At 40.1% G+C, this 26641-nt stretch overlaps 1 protein-coding gene across 6 annotated transcripts; it reads right to left on the bottom strand.

Moving 5' to 3' along the window:
• Positions 1-7059: 7059 nt before the first annotated feature.
• WDR53 (WD repeat domain 53) lies at positions 7060-26586 on the bottom strand. Of its 6 annotated transcripts, none has more exons than XM_086400609.1 (4): positions 26557-26586; positions 18203-18698; positions 14326-14500; positions 7060-7488 (listed from the first exon to the last, which is right to left on the bottom strand). In XM_086400609.1, exons 2-4 carry the CDS (start codon positions 18680-18682, stop codon positions 7451-7453), a joined length of 693 nt encoding a protein of 230 aa, XP_086256735.1. In that variant the 5' UTR covers positions 18683-18698; positions 26557-26586; the 3' UTR covers positions 7060-7450. The 6 variants fall into 6 exon arrangements, with proteins under 6 accessions (XP_086256735.1, XP_086256753.1, XP_086256745.1 ...); XM_086400627.1 differs by lacking the exon at positions 7060-7488 and adding an exon at positions 8683-9422; XM_086400619.1 differs by lacking the exon at positions 7060-7488 and adding an exon at positions 12718-13614.
• Positions 26587-26641: the final 55 nt, after the last annotated feature.

Raw genomic sequence — 26641 nt, 5'->3', positions numbered from 1 at the left:
GAAACGCTGGACTGGAAGAAACACAAGCTGGAATCAAGATTGCCAGGAGAAATATCAATAACCTCAGATATGCAGATGACACCACCCTTATGGCAGAAAGTGATGAGGAACTAAAAAGCCTCTTGATGAAAGTGAAAGTGGAGAGTGAAAAAGTTGGCTTAAAGCTCAACATTCAGAAAACGAAGATCATGGCATCCGGTCCCACCACTTCATGGGAAATAGATGGGGCAACAGTGGAAACAGTGTCAGATTTTATTTTTCTGGGCTCCAAAATCACTGCAGATGGTGACTGCAGCCATGAAATTAAAAGACGCTTACTCCTTGGAAGGAAAGTTATGACCAATCTAAATAGCATATTCAAAAGCAGAGACATTACTTTGCCAACAAAGGTCTGTCTAGTCAAGGCTATGGTTTTTCCTGTGGTCATGTATGGATGCGAGAGTTGGGCTGTGAAGAAGGCTGAGCGCCAAAGAATTGATGCTTTTGAACTGTGGTATTGGAGAAGACTCTTGAGAGTCCCTTGGACTGCAAGGAGATCCAACCAGTCCATTCTGAAGGAGATCAGCCCTGGGATTTCTTTGGAAGGAATGATGCTGAAGCTGAAACTCCAGTACTTTGGCCACCTGATGCAAAGAGTTGACTCATTGGAAAAGACTCTGATGCTGGGAGGGATTGGGGACAGGAGGAGAAGGGGACGACAGAGGATGAGATGGCTGGATGGCATCACTGACTTGATGGAAGTGAGTCTGGGTGAACTCTGGGAGTTGGTGATGGACAGGGAGGCCTGGCGTGCTGCGATTCATGGGGTTGCAGAGTCGGACACGACTGAGCGATTGAACTGAACTGAACTGAAGAATTAAAATGGGAGTAACTATGGTTCAGGCATCCAAAATGGAGCTGGGTGGCCATTGTGGATGTGGTTTTAGACATGTCCCTGTATCACTGAGAACTTGAACCTTCTGAACTGTATATAACTGACACCATCAGCCATTTTGAAAACAATATCCACTAGCAGCTCCTAGATGCAACCTTGTAGTTTCAAAGCCCCCCAGCTCTACTTAGCAACTATGTAATCATCTTGAACCCCAAGTAATCCTTGTTTAACAAGCACCCTTCTTGCCAGATCCAATCCTAATTCTTGACAATTTATGTAACTGTGGCCTTGCAGTTTTTGCCTGTATAAGCTTCCTCCATTTTTTAGTCCAGAAGAACATATTTCAAGTGCTTTCTTAGATTTGTGCTTCCCAGGCTGCAGTCCTAACAAACCCCAAATAAAAGCTTTTCTTTTCTTTCTTTTTTTGCCTCCACCAGGTCTCCATTCGTTGAACCCTTGTTAACAACACGATTTAGAAGACATGTTTTTCCCTTTACTTCTGCTACTGCTGTTGATGAGTGGAGCAACGACGATGGAAGATTGGGGAGGGCATTTATTGACACATATTGAGTGACAGTTTTAATTCTGGGGGACCTGTGCCTGCTGAACAACCAAAGTGTTTCTGTTGATAATGTGCCCAGTTTAAACCCTTGTTTGTACTATTATTTCTAAAACAACTTTCAAACTAGAAAAAGAAAGCATGTAAAAAGTATGTAAAATCTATGGGGAAAAACTCTAATTTTAAGTCGAAAATTAGTGATAACTCAAAGAAAGACAAACCTCAGAGGCATGAAGGCTTCAAATGTTCTATGTATAAGGACACTGGTTGGTAAGTAATAAGTTTGGAAAGAACACAGTAAGAAACTTGTCTTGAAAATGTACTTTTTATAGCACGCAATCTTTAAAAATTCAGTTTTGAGATATAATTTATGTACAATAAAATTCAAAAATTTTTTAAAGTACAGGAACACCTCTGGTGGTCTCATGGCGAAGAATCTGCCTGCTAATTTGGGGACACGGGTTCAGCCCCTGGTCTGGAAGACTCCATATTGCTGTGGGCCACCAAGCCCGTGTGCCACAGCCGGCTGCAGGCTCGAGAGCCGGTGCTGCTCAACAAGAGAAGCCACCACAGTGAGAAGCCTGCTCACTGCAACTAGAGAGCAGCCCATGCTCTCCTCAACCAGAGGGAGCCTGCACACGGCAGTGAAGACCCAGAGCAGCCCAAAATAAATGAATAAATAATAAAAATATTTTCTTAATAAAATAATTTTTTGAGAAGCGCAGTTTGTTGAGTTTTGACAAATGTTTATAGTCATGTGACCACCACCACAATCATGGTAAACCTCACAGAACGTCACCCCTATTACTCCCCAAAGTTCCCTCGTACTTATTTGCAATCAATTCTATACCCACTTCTGACCTCTGGTGACCTCTGATCTGCTTTCTGCTTTGCTTTTTCTAGAGTGTCACTTAAGTAGAATGATACAGTATTTTGGTCTGACTTCCTTTATGTATCATCATGTTTTTGAAATTTTCTTGCATGTATCAACAGTTTGTTCCTCTTCTCAGTAATATTCCACTATATGGACATACTACAATGTGTTCAAATAGTTACCAGTGGATGGACATTTGGTTTGTTTTCAATTTGGCTATTATGAGTAAGTAGCTATAAACCTGACTTCACTTTCACTTTTCACTTTCATGCATTGGAGAAGGAGATGGCAACCCACTCCAGTGTTCTTGCCTGGAGAATCCCAGGGACGGGGGAGCCTGGTGGGCTGCCATTTATGGGGTCGCACAGAGTCGGACACAACTGAAGTGACTTAGCAGCAGCAGCAGCAGCTATAAACTTTTGAGTACGGACCTTTGTATGGACCTAAGTTTTTATTTCTCTTGGGCAAATAGCTAAGTGTGGACTTGGTGGGTCATAGGTAAGTATGTTTGACTTCATAAAAACTGCCAAACTTTTCTTCCAACGTAGCTGATCCATTTTTTTATTCTTAACAATATGAGAGTTCCAGTTGCTCTGCATCTTTTCCAATATTGTCAGTCTTTTTAATTTTAACTATTCTGATGGATATGTATAGATATAACCTTGTAATATTGTATTTACCTAGTGACTACTGATGTCAGCTACCTTCTCATGTGAAGTGAAAGTCACTCAGTCGTGTCCAACTCTTTGCGACCCCATGGACTATACAGTCCATGGAATTCTCTAGGCAGGGATACTGGAGTGGGTGGCCTTTCTCTTTTCCAGGAGATCTTCCCAACCCAGGGATCAAACAGGTCTCTGGCATTGAAGGCGGATTCTTTATCAGCTGAACCACAAGGGAAGCCCAAGAATACTGGAGTGGGTAGCCTTTCTCTTTTCCAGCAGATCTTCCTGACCCAGAAATCGAACCGGGGTCTCCTGCATTGCAGGTGGATTCTTTACCAACTGAACTACGAGGGAAGCCCATATCTTACCTTCTTATGTACTTATTAGCTATTTGTAAATTCACTTTGGTGAAGTGTCTGTTCAAATCCTTTGTTCATTTTTAAACTGGATTGTCTTTTCATTAAGTTGTAAGAACTTAATGAATATGTATGTAAGTCCTTTAACAGATATGTGTTCTACAAATATTTTCTCCCAGTTTATGGCTTGCCTTTTTATTTTCAGATTGGAGGGGGGAAGAGCAGTTTTCCATTTTGGTGAGGTCCAACTTGGACTTCATTTTTTTCTTTTATGGTTTATGCTTTTTGTGTCCTAAGAAACCTTTGTCTAACTGAAAGCCACAAGATCTTTTTCTGTATTTCCTACTTTTTATAGCATTAGCATCATGCGAAATGCTGGGCTGGATGAAACACAAGCTGGAATCAAGATCGCCAGGAGAAATATCAATAACTTCATATATGCAGATGACACCACCCTTATGGCAGAAAGTGAAGAAGAACTAAAGAGCCTCTTGATGAAAGTGAAAGTGGAGAGTGAAAAGTTGGCTTAAAACTCAACATTCAGAAAAGAAGATCATGGCATCTGGTCCCATCACTTCATGGGAAATAGATGGGGAAACAGTGGAAACAATATCAGACTTTATTTTTGGGGGCTCCAAAATCACTGCAGATGGTGAATACAGCCATCAAATTAAAAGATGCTTACTCCTTGGAAGAAAAGCTCTGACCAACCTCGACAGCATATTAAAAAGCAAAGACATTACTTTTCCAACAAAGGTCCATCTAGTCAAAGCTATGGTTTTTTCCAGTAGTCATGTATGGATGTGAGAGTTGGACTATAAAGAAAGCTGAGCACCGAAGAATTGATGTTTTTGAACTGTGGTATTGGAGAAGACTCTTGAGAGTCCCTTGGACTGCAAGGAGATCCAACCAGTCCATCCTAAAGGAAATCAGTCCTGAATAGTCACTGGAAGGACTGATGCTGAAGCTCCAACACTCTGGCCACCTGATGCAAAGAACTAACTTACTGGAAAAGACCCTGATGCTGGGAAAGATTGAAGGCAGGAGAAGGGGACGACAGACGATGAGATGGTTGGATGGCATCACCGACTCAATGGACATGAATTTGAGCAGGCTCCAGGAGTTGGTGATGGACAGGGAAGCCTGGCATGCTGCAGTCCCTGGGGTCACAAAGAGTTGGACATAACTGAGCGACTGAACTGAAGGGAACTGAACTGGTAGTGTTAGCTCTTATGATCCATTGTTTATGGTACAAGGTAATGGCTGAGGTTCATTTTTTTGGCATATGACATCCAATTGTCCCAGCAATATTTGTTGGAAAGACCATAATTGGATTGTGGTCCATGTTGGATGATGATGTTGGAAATACCACTTTGAATTACTTTGCTGAAAATGTTTGCCATAAACATGCAAGACAATAAGTGCATAAAAGGATGCTCAAGATTCGAAGTTGTTAGGAAATGCAAATCAAAACTACAATGAAATAATTCACACTGACTCCAATGGCTACAATAAAAAGAAAAAACAAATGTTGGTGAGGATGTGGAGAAATGGGAATCTTCATAATTTGCTGCTCAGAATATAAAATGTTGCAGTAACCCTGGAAAACAATTGGGCAGTTCTTCAAAATATTGAATACAGAGTTATTGTGTGTGTGTGTGTGTGTGTGTGTGTCTGCACAATTGTGTCTGACTCTTTGAGACTCTGAGGACTGTAGCCTGCCAGGCTCCTCTGTCCAGTCAATGGGATTTTCCAGGTAAGAATACCGGAGTGGGCTGCCATATCCACCTCCAGGGGATCTTACTGACCTAGGGATTGAACCCAAGTCTCTTGCGTCTCCTGCATTGGCAGGCAGATTCTTTACCACTGAGCCCATTAATCACAGTAGCCCTGAAGTGGAAACTACCTTACACATCTATCAACTGATGAATAATAAATGTGATATATATATACATGTATCTGTGTATATGTATATACTTGTATACAAACACATATAATGGAATATTATTTGGCTATAAAAAGTAATGATGTATTGATACATGCTATAACATGGATGAATCTTGGAAACATTATGCTAAGTCAAAGAGGCCAGTCATATAGACCACATATTATTTCATTTATATGAACTTCCCAGAATTGGTAAAGCTACAGAAATGGGAAGATTAATGATTGCCTAGGGTGGTTTAAGGAGAAATGGGGAGTAACTGCTAATGGGTACAGAGCTTCCTTTGGAGGGAGGGAGAGAGAGAAATTTTCTAAGATTAGGGTGTGGTGATGGTGTTACAATTTAATACAAACCATTCCATTTTAATTGGGTGAATTATACAGTATTGAATTATACCATTAAAAGATGCTTATTCCTTGGAAGGAAAGTTATGACCAACCTAGATAGCATATTAAAAAGTAGAGACATTACTTTGCAAACAAAAGTCCGTCTAGTCAAGGCTATGGTTTTTCCAGCAGTCATGTATGGATGTGAGAGTTGGACTGTGAAGAAAGCTGAGTGCCGAAGAATTGATGCTTTTGAACTGTGATGTTGGAGAAGACTCTTGAGAGTCCCTTGGGCTGCAAGGAGATCCAACCAGTCCATTCTGAAGGAGATCAGTCGGTGTTCATTGGAAGGACTGATGCTAAAGCTGAAACTCCAATACTTTGGCCACCTCATGTGAAGAGTTGACTCATTGGAAAAGACTCTGATGCTGGGAGGGATTGGGGGCAGGAGAAGGGGACGACAGAGGATAAGATGGCTGGATGGCATCACTGATTCGATGGACATGAGTTTGAGTAAACTCCGGGAGTTGGTGATGGACAGGGAAGCCTGGCGTGCTGCAATTCATGGGGTAGCAAAGAGTCAGACACGACTGAGTGACTGAACTGAACTGAATGTTTTTTCAAAAAACTCCCCTCAAAATTATGGATTTAAAATTTTTGCTCTCTAAGGCTATATTCTTGTTTCTACAAGTGCCATAAAACAATTACTTCCAGCGTTTGAAAGACCAGCTGTCTCTTCTCTTACATGATTAGAATAAAACTTTTTCTAGTCACAAAACATACAAAAGCACATTAAGGTAAAAAAAAAAAAGAAGTTTAGTTTTACTGATGTCAATTACATAAGCCAAAGCAGCTAAAGTAAACAGAAAGTATACTGGAGAACTGCAGATCACTGGGAATACAGTCAGACCTCAGTTTCCCTCTCTGGTTTTCCTCCTGCTACATGGGTACCACCTGACCAGTGAGAACATGGCCTGCTGCGTCCCCAAACCCTTCACATTATAGGACTTCAGCCTTGTGACCTTCCAAATTCTCCTTGCATATCATCCTGTATTTTCATATTAGAAACAAAATTTTTTCATAGCTTTAATTCCTCTTTCCAAACAAGTGTATGTATCAATAATCAAGAAATAATCAAGAAGGGAGGAAACTGCCATCACCTGTGTCTTTATAATTCATAATGTCAGCATATGTCTGCATATGCTTATACTGTTTGCAGCTCTGTCTAGCTCCTGAATCTGAGATGTATAGTTGGGGTGCTTGTGAACACTTCGGCCAGCCTCAGAGCTTGGCTGAGAAAGGACCACAAGATACAAGAATGATCCTGGGTAGGTATGGGTGTCATCTATTACTTCCTGTTTTCAGAGGGAGGGACAGAATCCCAGAGAAGTGTCATCAAATGGCAAGATGAAGCCAGGATCCTGTCACAGATGTTTGCTTTAGTCCTTCAGAAATATATGTTCAGTTCAAATACCAATTTATTCAATTTTCATTCTTTCATGAGTACACACACAAGCTACAGAAAAAAGGCTCTGCTCATCAGTCTATGGTTATATAACCTCTGTATCTGACATAATGACATTCTACTACATCTTAATAATTTTTTCCTTTTTTCTTTTGGCTGTGTCATGTGACAAACAAGATCTAAATTTTCCTGACCAGGGATCAAATCCATGCCCCTGCATTGGGAGCATGGAGTCTTAACCACTGGACTTACAGTGAAGTCCCAGTAAAATTTTTTTCTCTTTTAATTTAAAAAAATTTCTTCTTTATTTTGGGCTGCGCTGGATCTTGACTTCGGCAGGGGGCTCCTCCTCATGGCGTGTGGGCCTCTCCAGCTGCAGCACGAGCTTAGTTGCCCCTTGGCACCAGGGATGGAACCTGCGCCCCTGCATTGGAAGGGAGTTACTTAGTCAATGGACCACCAGCGAAGTCCCAACTTTTTCTTTTTTAAATTGAGCTATATTTGACATACAACATTGTATAAGTTTAAGGTGTGCAACACATTTATTTGACATTTATATTGTAATAATTGCCAGGCTGCAGTCCATGGGGTCGCACAGAGTCGGACATGACTGAAGCGACTTAGCAGCAGCAGCAGCAGCAATAGCTAACATTTCCACCTCATCATAGTTGTCAACTCTTTCACTGCTGTGAACAACCAAGGTCTGGTCTCTGCAAGTTTACTGTTTATAATACAACCTATTGTCTGTAATCACTGTTCTGTGCACTAGGTCTCCAGGACTTATTTATACACTAGTTGCAAATATGTACCCTTAAACATCTCTCCCATTCTCCCACCCCTGGCTTCTGGTAATGACCACTTTACTCTTATTCTTTCGGGTTTTTTTGGTTCCACATATAATAGATATTATACAGTATTTGTCTTACTCTGACATATCTCACTTAGCAAATTGTTCCCAAGATCCATCCACAGTGTTCTAAAAGGCAGAACTGCTTTCTCTCAAGGCTGAATAGTATTCCATTGCATACATGTACCACATCTTAACTTATCCTTATACACAATTAGGTTGTTCCTCTCTCTCAGTTATTGTGAATAATGCTGCAATAAATATGGAGTTTATATGTCTCTTTGTGGAGAAGGAAATGGCAACCCACTTCAGTATTCTTGCCTGGAGAATCCCATGGAAGAGGAGCCTGTGGGCTACAGTCCCTGGGGTCACACAGAGTCAGACATGTCTTTTCAGTAACCAGTTTTCATTCCTCGGGACATACAGCCAGAAGTGGGATTACTGGATTATGTGTGTTTCATTTTTAATTTTTTGAGGACTCTGCATACCAACTTACAATCCCATCAACAGTGCAGGAGGGGTCTCTTTTGTCCCAAACCCTCATCAACACTTGTTTTCTCTCCTTGATAGTAGTCATTCTTACAGGTGAGGTATCTCTTGAGGAGTGATGCTGAGCATGTTTTCGTGCCTGTTAGTCGGTTAGATATCTTCTTTGGAAAAAATGTCTATTTCATTCCTCTGCACACTTTTTTTTTTTTTTGCTATTGAGTTGTACAAGTTCTTTATAAATTTTGGATATTAACTCTGTAACCAACACGATTAGAAAAAAAATTTCTCTCATTCTAGTTACCTTTTTATTTTGTTGTTTCTTTAGTTGTGTGGAAGCTTTTAAATTGGATGGAGTTCTACTTGTTTTTTGTTGTTTGTGCTTTTGGTCCAAAAAATCATTGTGGAGGGTAGTATCAAGGAGCTTCTTTCCTCCTGTTGAGGTAAGTTATATGGTTTCAGGTCTCATGTTTAAGACTTTCAAGTTAATTCTTTGTGAGTAATGTAAGATAGGGATCCAATTTCATTTTTTCCGCATGTGATTATCCAGTTTTCCAACCCCATTTGCTGAAGAAACTATCCTTTCCCCACTTATCAAATAATAGCTGATCATATATGCAGGAGTTTAATTCTGGGCTATTTTCTTCTTTGGTCTGTGTCCATTTTTATGCCAGTACCATACTGGTTTAATTACTATAGCTTTATTGTATAGCCCCAAGGCAGGATGTGTGATGGCTTTCTTTCTCAGGGTTGCTTTAGCTATTTGGGGCCTTTTATGGTGCCCTACATTTTTAGGTTTTTTTCTATTTGAAAAATGCTGTTGGAATTTTGATAGGGATTACACTGAATCTATAGATGACATTGTGGAGCATGTACATTTGAACACTACTACTCTCTTCCAGTCCGTGAACACAGGATGTCCCTCCACTTGTGTCTTCTTTGACTTCTTTCAGCAAAGTCTTGTAGTTTTCATTTTACAGATCTTTCACTTTCTTGTTCCCATGTGTTTTATTGCTTTGATCCCACTGTGAATAGGAGACATTTCTTTTTTTCAGATGTTTTACTGTTGGTGTATAGAAAAGCAACTCATTTTGGTGTAGCGATTTTAAACCCTTGAACTTTACTGATTCAACAGTTTTTTAGTTGAGTCCTTCTTTTTTGTGCCACACCCCACAGCATGCAGCATCTTAGTTCCCTGACCAGGGATCAAACCCACGCCCCCCTGCAGTGGAAGCATGGCATCTTAACCACTGGACCATCAGGTAAGTCCCCAGTTGAGTCTTTTATATCTTAATGATTTTTAATAAAATATTAATATTGCATTCATCTAGCCACACATTGGTTTGTAACATGATTAACAATCTTGCTCATAACAAAAATACTGCATTCAACTTTCACGTTACTACCTATTTGTGACCTCTTGTATCAACATTTATTGTTTTTACTTGATCACTGCATGCTGATGCGTCTTCATTCATTGCCTAGAATGATTATAGGGAAATCATGTTCAAGTGAACTTTGGGTCACTCTCCTCAAGCATTTTTATGGCTTTAGAGAAGAAGACCTGATGGAGCTCTATCAAACCTCAGCTCAGTCCTTTCCTCCACTAAGAGCACTAGGGTATGGCAGGGCTCTCCAGGTATATGAGAGGTTCTGAATTCTCTCACATCCTCTTCTGGGCTAGGTTAAATCCTGCTTCTTTGGCTGGAGTATGGCCCGGGTAGTGGTGGTGACAGCATATTTTGTTCACTTCAGTTGACTCATGTCCTTATTCTCCCACAATTTCCCTCTTGTCTGACAACTTAGTCTCTAAAATCAACTTTAGTCCAGTGCAAGAGGCAATATTCCCCACTGGGAATGTGCCACAGGAAGAAGGTTGGCTATGAAGGAGACCTACCTCTGTTCAGACCCCAGACTGAGCCACAAGATCCTTACTGTTCCGTCTCTCATCTCTGTGAGACCTGCTCAAGGCTAAGGGACCTGTCTTCTGCAGTTCTGGTTGCTACCGTCTGTCATCATCAGACTTTAGTTAAGAATATTAGTCACAACTGGCTGGCTAAGAACAAGAATGTGAATTATTGCTAAGTTTCTTGTATATAATATCAGTAATATGATTATGTTGAAAAGTGACCTTTTTAGGAGATGCATACTGATGTATTTTGAGGTCAAGTATCATAGTATTTCACTTTCAAATAGTTCAGAAAACCAAATACACTCATAGAACACATGTGCAGTATCATACTGTTTTTCATGAATTCTCTGCTTATAAACAGGAAAACTGAGATGATGGAAGAGTTATTCATAGGTAAGGCATCAGAATTATACATAATTATGCCAGAGGGTGATTGATTAATCCTGAAGGTATTTCAGCTCTTGGCAGGGAGAAGCAACTGGGTGGCACTGCATCAGCTTCAGGACTGTCTATCCCAGACTACAAACTGACTGTAATTTGGAGAGAACATCAAATGTGAAATGAGCATGTCTGGGTATCTGCAAACTGAGCACTGGTTGGGAGAGCTATGCATAGCCCTCATAGCTGGTATTAAAAATAACCTAAAGCATAAGCAAAGGGTTCAGTTTGGTTGCCAGGCAACCCTGCTGCCAGCTCCCTTCAAGCTGACCTTTATTTTTATTTTTTTCTATCCACATCTCTTAACATTTTCACCTTCTGGATCTCCCTTGACTCATTTAATATTTAATGATTATTGTTTGTGAGTTGGGGGGTCCAGGACAGGCCAAACCACAAGTTCTGAAATTCAATAGGCAGACCCTTGCCGCCAAGCATCTCACAGTCTAATAAAGCAAAAAGGTAAGTACATAATTATCTTGATTATGTTCCTTTAACATAATCCTTTACTAGTTGTAATGTTTATCTGCAAATAACCTTTTGCCAAATAAAGTAACATTTACAGGTTCCAGGGATTACAACCTGGTATTGTGGGGTACATTTTCAGCCTTCTATAGATTGAGGACTTTGGCAGGCCACTTAGAAGGTGAGGCCACTTAAGTTCTTACTCAGTTATCTGAGGGCCCAGTTGGCTAAGGTAAGCAATATTTAAAAATGGTATCCTGGGACTTTCCTGGCAGTCCAGTGGTTAAGACTCCATGCTTCCACTAGGCAACACAGGTTCAATCTGTGGTTGGAGAACTAAGATCCTACATGCTACACAGTATAAGAAAAAAAAAAAGTATCCCGATTCTCTATGAGCCAAGGCTATGGCACTTTCTTTGGCTTACTTTACCAGTGTGTTTCTTTAAGCTCTCATTAACTAATTTAGGTATACCTTGTTGCTTGAGAATGTTAAGTCAAACTGTAGCAAAATGACTGACCTAAGAAGAGGTCACTTTGCATATAATTTTCACATTGTAAATTTACCAAAATATCAATAGTTGGTTGTAGATCTTTGGGAACTGTAAATTCAACCCATACTCTTCTTCCCTGAGAACTAGCTTCCTTACCTGTGGGGGGTCCTTTGGCAATACTGATACTAAATGACAACATCCTCCTGATCAGAGGTGACTGTATCAGAGCTAGGCCCATGACTAAGTGAGACCACTCAGATTATCTTCAGGGCCTTGGAACTTAGACACTACTCACTCAGGTTCTGGAATCGAAAAAGGTTGCTGATGTAGCCCTAGAAGGCCATCTTTTGTCGGGTGAAAGAAGCAGAGATGAGTGACCACAGGGTCTGAGAGACAGAAAGTGTAGCTGTTTTGGTGCTTGACGGCTTCCCTGGTTAGAAATGTAGAGTCAAGCTACATTTTCATTCTGGGTTGAGAGAATTTTGCACTTCTACCCCCACAGTAAATTTCCCCTTTCACTGAGGCAGTCTGAGTGGGTACCTGTTATCAGCAACCAAACAAAGTTTAAAATTAATGTTTCAATCCTGGCTTAAATACTTCTTACCTTGTTCCCATAACATTATTAAAGTTCAATAGCTAAAATAATGTTGTACTTGGGTAATTTCCCAAAAGATTTCTCTAAAACCTCCAGAGATGGCCCATGATTATTGGTCATTCCTGACATTTTAATACATATTAGAATCACTGGACAAACACAGTATTACTATGATGTTGTTTTCCTTTCATAAACAGTAGCACGGAAGGGACCTTAGGGGATGTCTAATTCAACCTCTATACTTTCAAGTAAGGAACTCAAGGCCCAAAATGGCCAAGAATTTTGCCCAGTTCTGGGATTAGAAACTTGTTTCTGTCAGTACTCAGACCAAGGTCCTGTGAATGGATATTTTAGGGCCAAGATGGCAGTCTCCTGGCTTTAAATTTCAAGTGAAATTAAACAATATTTATTGACTGCCCACATAATTGGTCACAACTCTTTTATTAATAGTTAACGAGTTAAAAAAAAAAAAGGTTTAAGGAGTATACTTGTTTCAGGCATAGCTGGTTCTAGGCTCAACATTACTGCGAGGAGTCTCTCTCCCCATCCCTAGGCAAGTCTTTTCACAGGTGAGGCACCTACAGACTCACATCCTATCAGCTTAGCTACCTCAGCAGTAAAAGCCTGATTATTCTTGGACTTCTCTGTTATATGAGCCAATAAATTCCTTTTTTCTTTCCTTAAGTCAATTTGAATTTGGTTTCTGTCATCTGCAGCAAGCATTCTAAAATTGAGCTTATCAAAGAATTCTCCACAAACCAGCATAATGGTAACTAATCAGATTCTCTCTTTAAATCTTTGAATCTAAGAGTAGGCAGTTAAAGCAGAAGTTGAAAGAACATGCAGAAAAACCAGCAATCCAGTGCATGATGAAAACTCACTCTTGACACAATGTCTTGGCTTCTATTCTCAACCTCTTCTGCCTACCTCGTATCTTCTGCTTAGTCAGAGTTTCTGCTTATTCATAACTTCAGCTTATTCTTGGTCCCAACAGCATCACAGCCTGGATGGCTGCCTAATATCCTAAACTGATTTGACCCTGGAACACTTTTCTTAGAAATGGCAAAAAGCGATTGTCAGTATTCTGGGCTTTACACAGAACAAGCAAGAATGGTTTCTTCTTTCAACTTGGTAAATATCCTCATGACAGCCTGGAATTACTAATGTTGTCACTAATGCGGTGACCACGTTTGGATCAGGATGTGAGCTTTCCTAAGGCAACAGGCTTGACAAGACAATGAAGATCCTTTGCAGGTAAGTCATCGTGCCTGCAATTTTCTTGGATCCTCAAGTTACTTAACATCGCTGAGTTTTGATTCCTGTGGTAATAAAATGAAGGAAGTCACCCACCTTATTTCATTCCACCTTAATGAAATGAAACACATGTAAAATGCTGGAGCACAATCAGGACTCAGTGAATATTCGTTCTCTTTCACCAAATTTTAATATGTCATTTACCATATGAAGTGTTACCCAATTATCTCCTTTTGCTCACATGTTATGGAATGCTATTATTCCACATATGACAAAGAATTTAAACAAAGAATCAGAATTTTTTTTTTAACTTACAAAATGTTTTGCTGCAGTTTTTCAAATGTTTTATTGGATTTAAAATTCTTTTAAGGGATACACTGATATACAACTAGTTTGATCAGCTACCAATATATTTCGGTACCCCTTTATTTTTGTACTTAAGAGCCAGTTCACTTTTTCTCCATGTTCAATACTTAACTTTGGTAAAATTTTGCCATGTTCATCTTCACCTGTTACTGAAGCATGAGTGCCTCCACCTTGCTTGGTGTAAGCTGCCCTTTTGGTTTTCTTCCTGTGAGTATGTTTGCTTGGACTCTTATGTTTTTTTTCAATTTCACTGCTTACATCCCACAGCTTTATCTTTCCATCATTCCCTCCAGTAAGCAGCAAATAGGATTCTCGCAGAAAGCAGACTTGGGAAACCCCCAAAGAATGGCCCTTAAATCCCAGTTCCTGTTCACACTTGACTCCCATCACCCTAAAGATTCGAACCTTACCATCTTCTGCACCACAACTAAAAACATTGCCACACGATGCCACAGACACAGAGTGGGCTAAGGCAGGGTTTAAAAGCTGACCAGGTGATTGTGGACTTTCCATTTCTTCTGTTTCATCCTCCTGTAAATTTGTAATCCAGAGTGGCCGGGCTTTCCGAAGGTTCCACAGCATCACCTTTAAATAAGTGGAAGTTACACAGTTAGAGTTCTAAATAGTTTGTTTCACGAACATGCTTATTCTGCTTCTAAGAAAATCACCAAAGTAGTCTAAGAATGATTAGCAGGATACATTCCCAGCAACATTAAAAAAAAATTCAAACAGCACCACAACATGACAGCAGGATGCTACCCTGGTACCAAAACTAGAATGCCAATGGGCAGTAAGGAAGGTATAATTTAAAAACTAGATCCTGAGTAACTCTGGATCAACAAACCCTTTAATGTGTAATCCAAACTCTTACGCAGATGCCAATTTCTTCAAGTCATCCTACCCCGACTGCTACAAGTAAAACTGAAAATGAGGAAATTTATTAATTTTAGCCTATGCTTGTTACAAGTAGAAACACCTATCAACTAAATAAACTAAACCCAGGATCAAACCTGGATCTCCCACATTGGGCAGATTCTTTCCTGTGTGCGCCACCAGGGAAGCTCAATGCCTAGCATAGTACCTGTAGAAAAGAGCAGAAATTTTAAGCAAGTCTGTTAATTTGACATCCTGGTATACTTGGCTTTTTACTGTTGTTCTCTACCATGATCTTGGACCTACTAAGTAGATTTAGATAAAATGCAATTTTAAAAATATTTAAAACAAAACAATAAGTTCTGTGGATTGATTTTACTCCAGACTTCAGCAATTGTCTTCCTGGAGCAACCAATTTGAAAAAGAAAATATTCTTCATACTTTCAGAGCGAAGAGACAACTTTATTTTGCCATCTAGTACCGTCCCTGAATTATGGCTCATGATCTAAAAGGGGCACTAGGATAAGCACGACCGTTTAGTCAAAAGCACAGATCTGAACCGAAAATATTACCACTGCTGATTATACCAAGGTTTCGTTTGCTATTCAAAGTAACTTCCTTCAATGCATCCTATTTCAAAAGAAGTGACACTCAGAAGTGAATGCAAGCATATCAAAGTGACCCTGCTCAAAAATTTCTTGTACAAAAACATTTCTTTAAACATAAAAGATTCATTTTCAAGGGGAAAAGAAAGAGGCTCTTCCACTATCTGGATACTTAGGTTTTGGTCCTAGAGACTGTTCAAACTCCAGAAAGAAGAAAACAAACTTGAAACCATTTACTTTCAAATGTGGAAATGAGGGATAAAGAAAACCAGTGTATATGCTACAGAAATTCATGATGGAAAAAAAAAAAAAGAAATTCATGATGGGCTTCAAATTTCCAAATGTCCTTACAAGAAAAAACTGTATTGGAGTGGTGGGTTCACATGTATTTATTTAGTGTTATTATTTATACCTTAAAAATACATCATGAATATTATTTTGTGTCTATTTAATAAAAGATTAAGTAGTCTCAAGTGTCTTAATAAATCACACTTCATTCCTAAGGTCCCTGCTTGAGTAAGCTTTTTCTATTTAAACCTATCTAAATCAAAGGATCTAATTTTTATAATTTCTCTAATAACAAAGATGAGCTTCCCTTGTGGCTCAGATGGTAAAAGTGTCTGCTTGCAATGCGGGAGACCCGGGTTCAATCCCTGGGTGGAGAAGATCCTCTGGAGAAGGAAATGGCACCCCACTCCAGTACTCCTGTCTGGAAAATTCCATGGATGGAGGAGCCTGGTGGGCTATAGTCCATGGAGTTGCAAAGAGTCGGACACGACTGAGCGACTTCACTTTCACTTTCAATAACAAAGATAGGTATGTTGAACTTATCTATTGTGTGGCAATAATTCAGTTCCTGCCTTGAGATAAAACACCTTGTTCAGAGATAAATAACTCTCATCACTAATCTGATAAAAACTCCCTTCCACTATTACACCTACATTCTTGGACCCCTCCATAGGCTGGCTATTCTTAAAGTTCAGAAAAATACCAGATAACCAGATTTTAAGAAGTAAACTGGAAGAAATTATACTTTCAACTCCAGTTAAAGAAGTAATTTCAGTCAGAAGTAATGACTGTACTATCTTAGTCACTTTTATTATATATTACAACCCAATGCAGCAGTTAATCTATAGTGAACTTTTAGCAATTCTTGACAAATCAAAAAGCAAAAGACTTCTTTTCACAATATATTTATTTCCTAGAGTATTCTCTAACACCTGCCTGGCACTAAACTTTCTCATCTAGAACTGGAGGTAAAATGGTAAATTCTGGATGCCTGCTTCTTGTGTAATCTGTGACTGCTATACATCTACTTGGCTGACTGCCATGTCTAACGCAGTTAATGAACCAGTGATTGAAAACTGGTATAGCTTAAGGATGAATGAATGAGTAGTCAGAGACACTGTACAATCCGCCTACTTAAAACAGATATCTGACTGGTTGTGTAGGTCTTTCTGCCCAACACAGTAAGCAGATTATCTCCACTAGTGTAGAAAAATATAGATTTATTAAAGTTCTGGGCAAGACCTAGGAGTAGAAAAGGAATTTTGATGTCATGGGATCACTGTGCCCTGTAGGTGTAAAATTATTCTCAACCGAGGCACTACAAATTTTTGGTTGGACAATTTTTAATTAGGGGCTGCCCCAGCGCAGCAGGACATCCACTGATTCTTCCTAGTAAAAAGACCAGTAGCTTGGGGTGGGGGTGGCAGTCAGAGTGACAACAACTAAAATTAGTCTCATTTATTTCTAAATTATAAGGAGGTGTGGAGGATAGAGGAGTGGCAAAGATCACTGGCCTGGAAGTGACCAGGAGTCTTACAAGATACTATAAGCAGCTGAAAAAGTAGATTAAATGCCTATAACAGTGTTGGGCACACATATCATCTATTTAAATAAATATCTTTAGTGTCACAGAGAAAAAATATAGGCTTTGAAGTCAGAGAGATTGAGGTTTGAATTCCAATTCAGTCTGCTATGGGAAAACTCAATTTGAACTTCAGTTTCCTCATTTCTAAAAAAGAAATAGTATGATCAGGGTGTGATTAGAAAGAAAACTAATATATATGCTGCTGCTGCTGCTAAGTCGCTTCAGTTGTGTCCAACTCTGTGCGACCCCATGGATTGCAGCCTACCAGGCTCCCCCGTCCCTGGGATTCTCCAGGCAAGAACACTGGAGTAGGTTGCCATTTCCTTCTCCAATGCATGAAAGTGGAAAGTGAAAGTGAAGTCGCTCAGTCGTGTCCAACTCAGCGATCCCATGGACTGCAGCCTACCAGGCTCCTCCATCCATGGGATTTTCCAGGCAACAGTACTGGAGTGGGGTGCCATTGCCTTCTCCCAAACTAATATATACAAAGCAGTGTAAAGTGGTAAGTGACCACCAAAGGGAAGCCATGCCTATTCTCACTCCAGTGATTTAGAGTAAAAACAATAATAGATCCAGGCCCTCTGTTTTTTTTTTTAATTATAAACTTTATGGAGAGTGGGTGGGTGATAAACTCTGTATTTAGCATGGTCCTTTGTTTAAACAGATGTTTAGAATCAAATATTCGAATTCTCATGTTTTAGGAATGTCTTAAAGCATAGAGAAAGAGTAAAAGATTAATAATTACTTTGTTAATCTACTAGACTTTGTCAAGTTAGCATTAAACATTCAGTAGACATAAAGTTTACGGTTCCTAAATACATAAGGCATATCAGTGGATAAAAGAAAATGCCAAGATATATTTAGCCCAATCAATAATTTGATTCTATTAGCAAGTCCCATTTAGAAATTACCCATGTACTCTCTGCAAGACATCACCTGCATATCCAGTCCACATGACACCAGGCTCTGAGGCCTTTGAGGTCGAAAAGCTACAGAGGAACAAATATTGGAATGTCTCTTCAGTGATCTGCTAATTTTCTTATTTTCCAGGTCTAGGATTTTGATTGTTCCAGAGTCATCAGCAGAAGCCAGCAGGTTTTCAGTTTCATTCAATGAAAGACAGTTGATTTCTTCTTCATTCACATGAAAATCATCCAAGGGTTCTTTAAGAGACCTGACATCCAGTATGCTAATGGTTTCTCCATGTGAGGCATAGAGTTTGGTGGGGCAGGATGGAGAAAATAAGACGTTGGTAACATCCTCTGCCCCTTGGAAGCACGTGTGTCCTAAAAGAGTCCCATCTTCACCCCAAACCACGAGATCCCCACCTTCTGCTCCAGAAGCCACTAGCCCTTCTTGACTCGCATTCAGGCAGAGAATAGGAGAAGAATGTCCACCAGTCCACTTGACTGCCATAATGACCCAGGTAACTCTGTGAAGAGGGGGGAAAACTATAATCTCACATTTTATATAAGAACTTTGTAAGACACAAATATTTCATTTAAAAAATAAAAGACATCTAAAAAACTCAATAAAAAAAGACATTTGAAGATCAAGCCTACAAAGCCTGGTTAACACAAAACTGTGGCCGGCACATGCCTACATGTGTTTTCCTTGCAATCAGGTACCCAGGTAAGTCTGGTCCTCCAGCCTTTGATGTGAGGCTCACATAGGAATAAACAATAAATACACTTATTTTAAATTAAGAAAAGTCCTTTTTAAGAAAGGACCACACAATCATCAGGTTATATCCTTTGTCTGAATAATGTTTATGGAAAATGGGCCCTGGGCTTTTGGGTTTGAATAGCCCTATTACCTATCAGCTGGGCAAGTTACTGAATCAATGACCCACTTTCCTTCTTGATAAAATGGGGGTAATAATAACATCTATTTCATAAGATCAGAGAAGATTAAATGACACAGTAAATGTCAAGTGCATGTAACAATGCCTGGTATGTAAGGAGAACTCAACAAAAGTATTATCATTGTCACTTTGGTTACTTTTATTAGGCTAGTCAAAGTGGCATCATATATATTACACCAATGGTCCTCCAAGTATGGTTGCCAGCAGCACTAGCATCACCTAGGAACTTATAGAAATATAAATTATTGGACCCCACTCTGCTACTGCTGCTGCTGCTAAGTCACTTCAGTCGCATCTGACTCTGTGCGACCCCATAGACGGCCTCCAACCAGGCTCCTCTGTCCCTGGGATTCTCCAGGCAAGAACACTGGAGTGGGTTGCCATTTCCTTCTCCAATGGATGAAAGTGGAAAGTGAAAGTGAAGTCGCTCAGTCGTGTCCGACTCTTAGCGACCTCATGGACTGCAGCCCTCCAGGCTCCTCCGTCCATGGGATTTTCCAGGCAAAAGTACTGGAGTGGGGTGCCATTGCCTTCTCCTCGACCCCACTCTAGGCCCACTGAATCAGAAACTCTGATGTCAGCACCCAACAGTGTGGTTTAACAAGCCTTCCAGGTGATTCTGACGTATGCTAGAATTTCAGAACCTGTTGTTTTAGTCGCTAAGCTGAGTCCAGCTCTTTTTGTCCCCATGGACTGCAGCCCATCAGGTTCCTCTGTCCATGTGATTTCCCAGGCAAGAATACTGGAGTAGGTTCCTTGTCTAGGGGATCTTTCTGACCCAGGGATCAAACCCATGACTCCTGCATAGCATATGTGTTCTTTACCACTGGGCCACCACGGATGCCATTGAGAACCTGTACTATACCACGAATCATCAGGGGAACTGGTTAAAAATGCAAACTCCTGGGTCTTCTCATTGGAGACTAATTCAGTACATTATTTAATTTTATTCTCAAAACAACATTTCTGATTGGTATCATTCCATTTTACAGATAATTAAATTGAGTCTCATAAATTTAAAATAATTTTCCCAAAGTCACCTGTTCAGGATTTGTACTTAGGATCTAAAATAAAACAATCCTAAACTTCTAAATAATGAAGACCTTTTTATAACAATTCTACTTGATAACAGGCTTAACCTGTTAGTATTTGAAAGTACAGAAAATGACCAAAAGCTACTAATAATTCATTACTGCTTCTAAATATACTCACATTTTAAAAAAATCACATTATCACCTACTTGTACTTATATAACAGTAGTGTTTATGTGCATTATTTAGATTCCTGATATGCTAGGCAGCCTGCTTCTTTAAACTGGAATTGCCACATAATGCTACCCCCTACCTTAACTATCTCCTGCTGCTGCTGCTGCTAAGTCGCTTCAGATGTGTGTCTTTTCCAACCCCTCCCCAACTGGGCTATAGCCTACTAGGCTCCTCTGTGGATAGGATTCTCCAGGCAAGAATAATGGAGTGAGCTGTCATGCCCTCCTCCAGGAGATCTTCACAACCCAGGGATAGAACCCACGTCTCTTATGTCTCCTGCATTGGCAGGCAGGTTCTTTACCAGTACCGCCACCTGGAAGCCCAATTACCTCTTGGGTAAAGCAAAAAAGGAAACTGGGGCAATTTATACAATTAAATGATCAGACAAAAGGAAGCAAACACATCTATCTGGACAAATTATATTTTTCATTCCACAAGACAAAGGAGAGTTTATCTACTAAGAAACTGCAATAGTTGCTTTAGTATTTTCAGATATAATACCTGAATTCAGTTCAATTGTACAGAGATAAATTTCCAAATACTGTTTTGAAGAATAATTTAATCTACTTAAAGTTTCTACTCCCGACACAAGTTTGTTTCCTCCCACTTTTAGCCACACACACATACAAAATCACTAACTACTAGACTGCCAAAAAAACCCACTGATCTAATAGTAATCAAAGTAACAGAAACACAATCACAAAATCAGATATAGCAATTTTCATATACAAAAAAAAATATAAAAAAGACAAAGATACATTTAAAAAATTTTAGCAGAAGCACTCAATTAGTAAACAGAAAAAACTAAATAGAGACTGAAGCAAATACATTTTAAAGGAGAGGTTTGGAGAGGAAATGACTCAGGCAGATAAAGACAGGGAACTCTGGTGATTTGATTTTTGCTGACAAGTACTGACATAGTAGTTAAATAATTTTCTACCATAATCAAACCAGTCAATCCTAAAGGAAATCAACCCTGAATATACGTTGGAAGGACTGATGCTGAAGCCGAAGCTCCAGTATTTTGGCCACCTAATGCGAAGAGCCAACCCATAGGAAAAGACTGTAATGCTGGGAAAGATTGAGGTTAGGAGGAGAAGAGGGCAACAAAGGATGAGATGGCTAGATGGCATCATCTACTCAAAGGACATGAGTTTGAGCAGACTTCGGGAGACAGTGTAGAACAGGGAAGCCTGGCATGCTGCAGTCCATGGGGTCGAAAAAGAGTCGGACACAACTGAGCAACTGCACAACAACAAACCATAACAAGGACTTTTGCCAAATGTTCCAGACAAACCAAGGAAAAAGGACACTCAACACAATTTAAAATGAAAGAGATTAATATTTAGGCTTAGGAACTGTCCTTTGTGATGACTATCGACTCACATGATAGAGACAATATCCTAACTAAAAATATGAATTTTGAATTAATCATTGAAAAGGCTATTTAAGTTACAAATAGTTTAACTATGTAATGAATCTTTAGAGTATTGATCACTTATTCCTAAGTCAGAGTTTTAATTTTTCTACAGTGAATGAACTTTAAAGTCTAGAAGTCTGCCCTCTACAGTTTTAGGATTTTGTATCCATAAAGGTTTTGGATCTCTGTTAGAATATTAGGTTTTTCACTAAGAAAAGGCAGGGTTTCTAGTACTCCTATTTCTCCATCACAGAACTACCCACAGAGGACCTAAGTAAGGCTGACTTGCAGACAAAAGTTTTAGGTTTTCTTCCTAATGTAACTCTTTTCCAGAAAAAGTTAATTCAATTTTAAAGATACATCTAGTTAAACTCCACCCCAAAATGTAAGAAGTTAGGCAATAAATGAATTTTGCTCTTCAAGAGACTACTATAGACAACAATACAGTTCCTGTAAAGTTTTCCATAATGGAAGCAGTAGTAACTCTTGGACTGTTATTCCCAACAAGTCCAAGGTCAGTTCTACCTTAATGTCTACCCACCAGAGTAAAGAACAAATGAAACTTCAGGCAATGGCAACCCACTCCAGTACTCTTGCCTGGAAAATCCCTTGGACAGAGAAGCCTGGTAGATTGCAGTCCATGGAATCGCTAAGAGTTGGACACGACTGAGCGACTTCACTTTCACTTTCAATCTCTACACCACATGGATAGTATTCACTGATTACCCAGCTAGTCAGAAAAATTAAAATAGAGACCTATTACAGGAAATAATAGGAAAAAAGAACTGGGAAAGCCTCAGAAATCCGTACATTCTGAGGCATTTAATTTAATCACCCAGAGTACTGATCAGGGATTCAACCAGCGTACCCTGCCACCCAAATCACTTGTTTACTTAATCTACAAAATTGAAGTTATTTGTTATTATTTGAAATATCCAATCAAAAAGTGTTAATCAGACTGCTGTGGTAGAAGGTAGTGGGAAAAATTAACTACATATGAGTTCAATCAAAACAATCTTTTAGAAATGAGTTGGTAATCTGCTGTTTCTTGTTTTTGTTTTACTGGGACTGGAGAGCTACCTGGAAGTAGCTAGTGCCACTATCTCCACTCAGGTATCAAGTCAACAAGCTTCTCTTCTCAAAGGTAGATGCCTAAAGGGTCAAGACTAGAGATCTCTTCTAGAAAATTAGAGATACCAAGGGAACATTTCATGCAAAGATGGGCTCGATAAAGGACAGAAATGGTATGGACCTAATAGAAGCAGAAGATATTATGAAGAGGTGGCAAGAATACACAGAAGAAGTGTACAAAAAGATCTTGACGACCAGATAATTACGATGATGTGATCACTGACCTAGAGCCAGACATCCTGGAATGTGAAGTCAAGTGGGCATTAGAAAGCATCACTATGAACAAAGCTAGTGGAGGTGATGGAATTCCAGTTGAGCTATTTCAAATCCTGCAAGATGATGCTGTGAAAGTGCTGCACTCAATATGCCAGCAAATTTGGAAAACTCAGCAGTGGCCACAGGACTGGAAAAGGTCAGTTTTCATTCCAATTCCAAAGAAAGGCAATGCCAAAGAATGCTCAAACTACAGCACAATTGCACTCATCTCACATGCTAGTAAAGTAATGCTCAAAATTCTCCAAGCCAGGCTTCAGCAATATGTGAACCGTGAACTTCCTGATGTTCAAGCTGGTTTTAGAAAAGGCAGAGGAACCAGAGATCAAATTGCCAACATCCTCTGGACCATCGGAAAAGCAAGAGAGTTCCAGAAAAACATCTATTTCTGCTTTATTGATTATGCTAAAGCCTTTGACTGTGGATCACAATAAACTGTGGAAAATTCTGAAAGAGATGGGAATACCAGACCACCTGATCTGCCTCTTGAGAAATCTGTATGCAGGTCAGGAAGCAACAGTTGGAACTGGACATGGAACAACAGACTGGTTCCAAATAGGAAAAGGAGTACGTCAAGGCTGTATATTGTCACCCTGTTTATTTAACTTATATGCAGAGTACATCATGAGAAACGCTGGACTGGAAGAAACACAAGCTGGAATCAAGATTGCCGGGAGAAATATCAATAACCTCAGATATGCAGATGACACCATCCTTATGGCAGAAAGTGAAGAGGAACTAAAAAGCCTCTTGATGAAAGTGAAAGTGGAGAGTGAAAAAGTTGGCTTAAAGCTCAACATTCAGAAAACGAAGATCATGACATCTGGTCCCACCACTTCATGGGAAAATAGATGGGGAAACAGTGGAAACAGTGTCAGACTTTATTTTTTTGGGCTCTAAAATCACTGCAGATGGTGACTGCAGCCATGAAATTAAAAGACGCTTACTCCTTGGAAGGAAAGTTATGACCAACCTAGATAGCATATTCAAAAGCAGAGACATTACTTTGCCAACAAAGGTCCATCTAGTCAGGGCTATGGTTTTTCCTGTGGTCATGTATGGATGTGAGAGTTGGACTGTGAAGAAGGCTGAGCGCCAAAGAATTGATGCTTTTGAACTGTGGTGTTGGAGAAGACTCTTGAGAGTCCCTTGGACTGCAAGGAGATCCAACCAGTCCATTCTGAAGGAGATCAGCCCTGGGATTTCTTTGGAAGGAATGATGCTGAAGCTGAAACTCCAGTACTTTGGCCACCTCATGCGAAGAGTTGATTCATTGGAAAAGACTCTGATACTGGGAGGGATTGGGGGCAGGAGGAGAAGGGGATGATGGAGGATGAGATGGCTGGATGGCATCACTGACTCGATGCATGTGAGTCTGAGTGAACTCCGGGAGTTGGTGATGGACAGGGAAGCCTGGCGTGCTGCGATTCATGGGGTCGCAAAGAGTCGGGACACGACTGAGCGACTGAACTGAACTGAAGTGAAAGGGTCAAGCGCAGTAATTAGTCATTTCCTATTGTGAATTAGTTTAATTAGATAATAGAGTCCTTTCTTCCAACACCTAATGAGATTATGGAGTGTGGGGAGGAGGAAGGTGGGGTACTTTGAAAACATTTTTATGAAGGGTGGAGCGCTAAGATGGAAGTTCTAAGCAGCCAAAGGGCAGAAAGGTACTGAACATGGTGGGAGGGGACATGGTCCAGAGGGTGATGAGCAGGCAAGAAAGAAAACAGGAGGTAGTGATAAAGGAAAGCTTTTCCTACTTTGAAATCCTACCTGGGCCACTTGGGGGTACTTTGCCATAAAAAGTCACCTCACTGACTGGACTAGATTTATTTCATCAGATCCTTCAAAGGCTCTCCCTCACTTATACCAGGGCAGACAGAATAGAGGCCAATGTCTTTAATAACCAAATGCTCTCTAAAATACTTGCTCCTGTCATATCTCCATGTATCCACTTGTCCTTTTCAAGTGATTGTGCCTTTAAAGCTGTTCATTCTGTCTGTTCTTTGTCATCTTCTTGGATGGACCGACTCTGTCCTTGAAGATGTAAAAGAAATTTCAGTGCCTTTCCAGACAAAACATGGACTGCCTTCCTGGGAATAGTTGAAAGGTGAAAAATGAATAATAAATTCCCTAGCCTGAGGTTTAAATAATATGATAGTCATTATCATTGTAATAAGTATACTGGTCAACTTTTCTTCACACATTTCAGTTTTCCAAAGTGAGTGGTTGAAGGGCTGTGGCACTGACACTAGTAAGAAAGAAAAGAATCTGGGTGACTAAGCTTGGAGGAAAAAATATCTAGGAAGAAGGGACTGGCAAGTAGTAATCAAACGCCACTTATCAGAGAGTAGAGATGGTAGGTGCTGTTCTTTTGTTTTGTTTTTTAATTTTATTTTATTTAACTTTACAATATTGTATTGGTTTTGCCATATATCAAAATGAATCTGCCACAGGTATACATGTGTTCCCCATCCTGAACCCTCCTCCCTCCTCCCTTGTTTTACTGGAAAACAAGAAATGGATTATTCACAGCAGGAGAACTTTCGAGAAGATTCCTTACTACTTAAAGGAAAGACAGTGGAATTGACTACTAAGGGAATCTGTGAACCCTATTATTTTAACAATTACTTCGCAGTGTTGCTTTGAGAGTTATATACTCTCTCCCGTAAAGGGCCCCAGTAGATTGCCTGTCTTACATGATGGTTATTATTTTCTCTTACCGAGCATTCTTTAAAGGCTGTCGGAAAACGTTCTGGCCACCTAGGAAAACGTAGTATGACTAAATAATGCTGAAATTCTTTCCCTTCCAAATAGTGTTCTTAATTATAGCCTCCATGTCATTCTCCCTACTAGAATATCTAGTTAGTTAAAAATACACCTCAATTAGCCTACTAACCGGTGGGTAAGTAGGAAAGACTGGGAAGGGCCATATTTTGTCCAAAATAATGTAGCACTTAAAGAGCACTTTAAGGTTACCCAAACATGGGAGGGGGGAGGGAGGTGTTCAAATGTAGAGACCTCTCATGCTACATACAGGCTAGCACACACGTTCTGATAAGCACTGGTACTAAGGGAGAACAAGAGGGCCTGACCAGGAAAACACGACCTCAGCTGCCGAAAGAAAAGGAAGATCTAACTCAAACTGAAGGTGGCGGAGCTAGCACTGGCTAGTAAGGAGAGGGAAGTTTCCTGCGTTAGGTTGGAATGGTCAAGCAGGAACGCAAACGACTCAGGTAAACCTTATAGGAAAAGGGGACCAAAAAAAGCCGACGCGATCAAGAAGGGGGAAAGGCGGAGGACAGCCTGAAACCCACCCGCGCCAACCTCATACCTGTGCTTCCCGCTTCCCTCCAAGGCGCCTGGCGATGACCTCACCGGCGGACGCCCAATCCCATCTAGCGTAGGGCGGGAGGCGG

This window comes from Bos grunniens, chromosome 1 (genome assembly GCF_055505025.1).
Source record: "Bos grunniens cultivar Pamir isolate PY7600 chromosome 1, Bosgru_T2T1.0, whole genome shotgun sequence".
Classification (NCBI taxonomy): Eukaryota; Metazoa; Chordata; class Mammalia; order Artiodactyla; family Bovidae; genus Bos; species Bos grunniens.
This window is presented reverse-complemented; position numbering and strand designations above follow the sequence as displayed.